We start from the raw sequence: 7,640 nt of genomic DNA, 5'->3' as shown, positions 1-7,640 counted from the left end.
TCTAGCGCCTTTCTCTAAACTTTCTGTTTTGTATTCCTGAGGGGCCCACAGGGGTGACGCGTCTTTCGTTTAAGTTTCTGCTTTAGATGCACTGGGTGGTTTCAATACGTAAAATAAGAACAATCCCACCCGCGGCACCATAGGAACGCAGCAACGCTCGCCACGCCCTCGAGCCCCGTAGGCCCCGCCCCCGGCCGGGTTGACCTGCCCCCCGACTGAGCTCCTTTCCCCGGGTGAAGCACCTCAGGGTTCATTGGGTCACTTCCCAAAGATGGCGTACATGTTGAAGGCGGCGGCGGCGGCGGCGGCGGTGGCGGCCGAGAGCGCAGTAGGTGAATACCCCGCGCGGTCGGGGCTCTTCGGGGGGCGGGGCGCGCGGGACGCGAGGCCTGGAGCTGGGGGAGGCGGCGGGTGGCCAGAGCACCTAACGTCCACTGCGCTCTGTCCCCCGATCAGCACCTTAGGCAGAAGGTATCTCCGAGGAACGCCTCAGGTTAGCGTGAGGGTTCTAGTATTCGATTCTCACAGCCACCTTAGGAGGTGTGTGCAGTTGACCTTGCCCCTCTTTGTAGGTGGCCCCGGAGAGGCGAAGGACTTGCCCAAGGGGACAGACAGCAAGCCTGGGACAGAAGTAGATGAAGTAAGTGGCAGAGAGACATTGAGTGTTGATTTCCAGTACACCATAGGAGACGCGAGAAACCAGAAAGAAGGGCAAGTCCTTTAAAAAAACGTAAGCTGAACTCCCAAGTACTTCCAGTATCCCTCTGGAAACACTTGGAGGTCAGTTGTGTGAAGAATACGAAGGGAGTGTTTTTTCCCTCCTGCCCTAATATGTTTATTATTCCGTATATAAACAGGAAAGACAAAGGCAGACGGATTTGGAAGGTTCCTTGAGTCCTCTACACCTCCATTTAAAAAAAAAAAAAAAGCTGGACAGATCAGTAATGACAGAAACTCAAGTTTTCTGACTCTCAAGCCACCCACTTTCTCCTCTTTCTTTTTCCTCTTCTTCATCAGAGGGCCACTATTTCAATTAATTTGAAATTCCCTGTTAGGAAGAGTCCCAAGTGGTAATGTCTCAAGAGTTACTCCTGAACATTTGCCATAAAGCCTTCAGCTTAGAACCTTCAGAAAGTGTTCAGGGATGAACCTTTAATAATGTTAGATCGGTTTGCTAGATAGTGCTCTCTCTATTCCACCTATTCAAATTTACAGCTCTAGCCATCCGTTGAAGTCCCATCTCCAACTAACCAGTTCTTTATTGATCACTATAGTCTTCCTTACCGGTCACAACATTTCTTATACATTTATCATTGCAAGTCACCAGGGCTAAGTGATGAGCCACATAACAAAGAAGTGCACCATAGTAGTTTTAGCTGTCTCCACACTTTATCAGTTTGAAGAGGTGATATGTTACATGAAAAAATATTATAATAGGCTGAGTACAGCTTGTTGAAATGAATCTAATAGGTGATTCTCGAGTTTTTATAGTAACACACCCTCCTGGTCCCTCCTTCCTCTCCCTGGTAAGATATAAGCAGCATCTTAGCTCACACACAATTGCAAGTAACCCTTTGCAAAAAAACAAAGATAAGAAAAATAAGACAAAGAGTCATCTCTTATTATCTCTTAGAAAGCCATCTGTTAGAATGTGGATATTGTTCATAAAACATACACTGGAGATATTAAAAGTTGAAAATCAAAATAATGGTAAAAATTTCAGAGGAAAGAGAAGATTCAACATCATGGTTTAATAACATCAACTTTGATGTCAGACAGACCTGGGCTTGAGGCCCAGCTTAGTGTGACCTTGAGGAAATTACTTAATCAGGCCTATTTTCCTTGCCTGCAAATGGGAAAAATAATATTGTCTGATGCACAGAGTTATGGTGAAGATTGAAGTGCTCACTGAACTATTACTGTTATGTCCATTTTATGGCCCTGAGAACTAATAAGCAGAGCTAGGCTGGCACATGATGTACTCCCACTTCAGAATTCATGATTTCACAGTTTGCTTAGGCAAGATTACAGACTTAGGCGAGCTTACAGGGCAGTATTGTTGCATAACTCTAACAGTGAAATAAAGCCATGGGTCTCTACTGGTAATGAGGTCAAATCAACAAGATGGTCCATCATGGTATGCCATAGGATTCAATTCTCTACTATTGGTAAATCCCAGCAGTATGGAGACTAGGGAGTATCTGCATTGGGGATAATAACTAGCTTATACAGTTCTTGAAAGGCAGAATTGTTACATAGTTTCCACTTATATATGATATTAAAAGGAGTTCTCAAAGCAATAGTCATGAGCAGTGTGGGTGAGTCAGAGGGTTACTATAAACAACTAATTTTAACTTGAAAAAATTGTAAATCACTATTCTTGTATCAAAAAGCAAAAGGAGAACTATGCCTATAATACCTTCCAGCATTATTATTCCACCAGGGTGTTAGTAGTCACTAAATACTGAAATACTACCAAAGATCTTCTAAAATCACAGCGCACACCATAAGTTTTCCAGAGTAAAAGGAGACTAGTCTCCTTGTCATAAAAAGTAGTTAAGTTGTGGATTGATGAAATGATTCAGGGAATACAGAAATACCATGTATGTCAAAACATTAATACAAGTAATACAAGTAATCTTTAGTGTTTGAGAAAGATTTTTAATATAAGTCTACTATCATATATAGGGTAGGTGCACGGTCAGTTTTTTCCTTTAAAAGTGTAAAATATGATCAGAGATGCTTACATTTATAAGCAAGTTATTGATGTAACCTTTCTGTAAGTGCTAATAATGATTGTTCTTGGAATTTGTTATGTACTTTGTGCCAGGTACTTTCCTAAACCCTTTATATGTATTATTCATTTTAGTCTCATGAAAATTCTATGAGGTAGGTATTATCTTCCTATATGAGAAAAGAAGGACACAGGGAGGGTACGTAACTAGCCCAAGTTACAGAACTAATGGTAGGGTCAAGATTTGAACCAGGGCAGCTTAACACTGGAGCCCACATTCTTAACCATAAGGCATGCTGCTTATATGACATTTAGACACAAAACCTGAAAGTGAACATATAAATAATAATTTGAATATTAGAGAAGATACATTTTTATATGTGTATTTTTAGAAATACTTTTATTCCATAGTTGATGGGGGGAAACCAAGAGGAAGGGAATGTAACTTCCAAAAAGTCATACATTTATTGCAAGAATTGAATGCTAATAAAGATACATTTTTTTTTTTGGTAGATTATATAGACATCTTGTCATAAGGGAAAAGTAAAATGAAAAAAGTGTATTCTAAAGGCCAGCTCTGATTTATCCTCCTGTTTTAGATGCTTGAAGCTTAAATAACCCCACTTTTTCTTTTATTGTGGTTAAATGTACATAACAAAATTTCCCATTTTAACCATATATAGTTGTACAGTTCAGTGGCATTAAATACAGTTGACCCTTGAACAACACAGGTTTGAACTGCATGGATCCAATTATACTCACAATTTTGCAGTAAAGTACTGTAGATATATTTTCTCTTATGATTTTCTTAACATTTTCCTTTCTCTAGCTTTATTGTAAGAATATAGCATATATATTACATATAACATGCAAAATGTGTGTTAATCGACTGTATGTTATCAGTAAGACTTCTGGTCAACAGTTAAGATTTTAAGTAGTTATATGTGGATTTTTGACTCTGTTGGGGGATGGCACTCTTAACCCCCCATTTTGTTCAAGAGTCGACTGTATATTCATATTGCGCAGCCATCACCATCATCCATCTCCAGAACTTTTTCATCATCCCAACCTGAACCTCTATACTTATTCAACAATAGCCCCCGTTATCTTCTTCCCCCAACCATGGTAACCATTATTCTACTTTCTATGAATTTGACTACTCCAGGTGCTGTACATATGTGGAATTATACAATATTTGTCCTTTTGTGAGTGGCTGTTTCTCTTAGCATGTTTTTAAAGTTCATCCATGTTGTACCATGTGTCAGAATTTCATTCCTTTTTAAGGTTGAATAATAGTCCATTGTATGTGTCCACAACATTTTATCTTTTCATCTGTCAATGGACACTTAAGTTATTTCCAGATTTTGGCTATTGTGAACAATACATCTATGAGCATGGATAAATAAATATCTCCTTGAAGCCCTATTTTCAGTTCTTTTGGATATATACCCAGAAGTGGGATCGCTGGATAATGTGGTAATCTTATGTTATGACCCCACCTTTAAGGAACATAATACTTTACAGAAAAACAGGAGAAGCTCAGAAAAATGAATTCTATTAAGCACACACAATAAATTTCATTTCGGCTTGCAAAGGATTACCTTCATGAAAAAAGGTAGTTTTGAAAATAGAAGATGATCCTAATAGGAGACAACAGTGGTCAAGTTATACAACTGTGAGAGATTTACTTCTATAATGAAGTCATATGTAAATGGGGTAAAAAAAACCATGGTCTATTTGCTGACTGTGCTGAGTAAAAAGTTATTCCCACCAGAGTTTTAAACAGGTTGAAAATATGTATATGGTGCTGTGAATCCACTGGTTAAATGCTGAAAATATATGGGCTTCTTACCAAACAACTTGAAGGCACTTCTGATGAATGGCTTTCTAAGTATGTTATGTCTCCTCAAATAAGATATACAAAAGTTCAGACTTGAAAACTTATTACATGCTCTAAAATTAGATTATGTAAAATTTGCACAACTTTGCAAATATATAAGAAAACATTGAATTGTGCACTTCAAATGAGGGAACCTTATAGTGTGTAAATTATAGGAAGACCTTATTAAAGGTGACTATTAGACCTGTTAGGAAGACCTTATTACAAGTGACTATTCACAGTTTTGTGGCACCTTATGTACAAATTTAACATAATTTCTTTTAAACAGTAAGTACCCTTAATGCATTTGAGTATAGACCCTTGCAGCTAAGCCTTTAGTTGTTTGGAGCCAGTGTTTGGAAAGACTGGTCTGAGATAAATGCAATCTAGATGGAAGGAAATGCAATGTTATTTTTAAGTCAAGGCACTGAAAGTATTTAGTAAGAACCAATATTGAGGGAAAGATAGGAATCAGAGCTAACACACACACCAGATTTGGTAACATATCTCTTTCTTATATATCAGATTCCTGATTTGTGGAAGTCATTTGTTTCTTAAATCTGTAGACACTCATCTTTGCAATCCTGTTGTGTTTTACACTGCTGTTTCGTTGTTGTTGTTTTTTTTTTTTTAAGATGTATTTATTTATTTGAGAGAGAGAGAGCAGCACGTGCAAGCAGAGAGGAGGGGCAGAGGGAGAGGGAGGGAGAACAGCCCATGCCAAGTGCAGAGCCCAACATGGGGCTTGATCTCACCACCCTGAGATCTTGACCTGAGCCAAAATCGAGTCAGCCACTTAACTGACTGAGCCACCCAGGTGCTCCAACACTCCTGTTTTTAAATATCTGATACATTTATTCACATATTTATACATTGTAGTTTATTGTGAAGCTATGTGGAATAGTCACAAATTACACATTATGGAGTTCAAAGTAATGTAGTTGTACCTTTCTGAGATGGGAGGCAGAGAAACCTCTAAAACTAGAATTGTGAATTCCTGCCAATCAGAGGGCAACCTAATTAAAAATATCTTTTAAAAGTTGCCAAAGGCAAAGGAGAAAGTATAATTTTTTAAATGTTCACAGCAGACTTTTCAGAAATCTTTTTTATTAAGTAACGATAAGGATCTATATCACAGTACCCCTTTATTCCATGTTTCATGTTCCAGTTTGCTTGGTCTACAGGATTTCACTTTAGACTTTTTTAAAAAATATTTTATTTATTTATTTGACACAGAGAGAGCGAGCGAGAGCAGGAACACAAGCAGGGGGAGTGGGAGAGGGAGAAGCAGGCTTCCAGTGGAGCAGGGAGCCAGATGTGGGGCTCGATCCCAGGACCCTGGGATCATGACCTGAGCTGAAGGCAGACACTCAATGACTGAGCCACCCAGGTGCCCCCACTTTAGACTTTTAGCTAAAGTCATCCCATTATTGTTGTCCTTGTTGTTTTAAGGTAATTCACATAACGTACCATTTTAAAATGTACAATTTAGCAGCATTTGTTACATTCACCATGTTGTGCAAACATAATCTTTATTTAATTCCAAGACTTTTTTTTTTTAAGATTTTATTTATTTGACAGAGACACAGCGAGAGAGGGAACACAAGCAGGGGAAGTGTGAGAGGGAGAAGCAGGCCTCCCGCAGAGCAGGGAGCCTGATGCGGGGCTCAATCCCAGGACCCTGAGATCATGACCTGAGCCGAAGGCAGACTCTTAACGACTGAACCACCCAGGTGCCCCTAATTCCAAGACATTTTCATCACCCCAAAGGGAAATCTCATGCCAGTTAAGCAGTCAATCCCCATTCCCACCTCCATCCAGCCCTTGGCAACCACTGTCCTGCTTCTTGTCTGTGGACTTACCCATTCTGGATATTTCCTATAAATGGAGTCATATAACATATGACCTTTTTTGTCTGGCTGCTGTCATTTAGCATAATGTTGTCACTTGGTATAGTGTTTTCAGGGTTCATCCATGTTGTATCATTGCTTCAAATCCACTGTATGGACTGTACGAATATGAATCATTTTCCATGGGTATTGGGAATAGTGCTGTCATGAAAATTTGTGTACAAGTTTTTGTTTAAGTACATGTTTTCAATTATTTTAGGTACCTAGGAGTGGAATTTCTGAGTCACATGCTAATTGTATGTTTAACTTTCTGAGTTTTCCAAACTGTTTCATGGCAGCTCTATCATTTTACATTCTTGCCAGCAATGTACAAGGATTCCAGTTTTTCCACATCCTCATCAAGCTTTTAGTTGTGGGTGTGAAGTGGTATCCTGTTGTGTTTTTGATTTGCCTTTCCCTAATGGCTAATGATATTGAGTATCTTACGTGCTTTTTGGCTACTTTTATCTTCTTAACCCTTTATTTTTTAAGTTTATTTATTCAGGTAATCTCTACACCCAATGGGGACCTCATGACCCCAAGATCAAGAGCCTCATGCTCTACCAGCTGAGCCAGCCAGGTGCCCCTCTTAACCCTTCATTTTAAAGAATTATTGAATTCTCACCAGTATCACTGGGTTTATTTTTGTTCTATTCCTAGAGACCAAATAAGACCAATAAAGTGATATTTTTTTCTCAAGCTAGTTTACATTTCTAGAGGTAAGATAAACCTGTAACCAAAAAGTCTTGACTTTTACATTATATAAAGATGTTAGGGGCGCCTGGGTGGCTCAGTCGTTAAGCGTCTGCCTTCGGCTCAGGTCATGATCCCAGAGTCCTGGGATTGAGCCCCACATTGGGCTCCCTGCTCAGCGGGGAGTCTTCTCCCTCTCCCACTCCACCTGCTTGTGTTCCCTCTCTTGCTGTGTCTCCCTCTGTTAAATAAATAAATAAAATCTTTTAAAAAAAAGATGTTATCTTTCTATTTTCCTAACATATAATGAAGATTTTGTGTTCCATTAAAAAGAAAAAGAACCAGTCATTCTAATAACTATTTCCTCATGATAAAATGGTTATGGAGAAAGGTAGACCACAGGGAGACTTCCGATAGCATGAGTTGCTTGGGCTTCCTTTTCAGT

At 39.1% G+C, this 7,640-nt stretch overlaps 1 protein-coding gene across 1 annotated transcript in view; it reads left to right on the top strand.

Annotated features, from left to right (window-relative positions):
• The first annotated feature begins 123 nt into the window (after window positions 1-123).
• The window catches only part of MCEE (methylmalonyl-CoA epimerase), a 28,080-nt gene continuing 20,563 nt past the window's right edge, over window positions 124-7,640 (top strand). The window contains exon 1 of the mRNA XM_025893262.2: window positions 124-332. Within this exon, the coding sequence (XP_025749047.1) occupies window positions 272-332 (61 nt within the window). The 5' untranslated portion in view covers window positions 124-271. The remainder of the gene's footprint in view (window positions 333-7,640) is intronic.

Source organism: Callorhinus ursinus, unplaced genomic scaffold (assembly GCF_003265705.2).
Source record: "Callorhinus ursinus isolate GAN/ISIS: 27379988/994484 unplaced genomic scaffold, GSC_fseal_2.0 scaffold47, whole genome shotgun sequence".
Lineage (NCBI taxonomy): Eukaryota > Metazoa > Chordata > Mammalia > Carnivora > Otariidae > Callorhinus > Callorhinus ursinus.
This window is presented reverse-complemented; position numbering and strand designations above follow the sequence as displayed.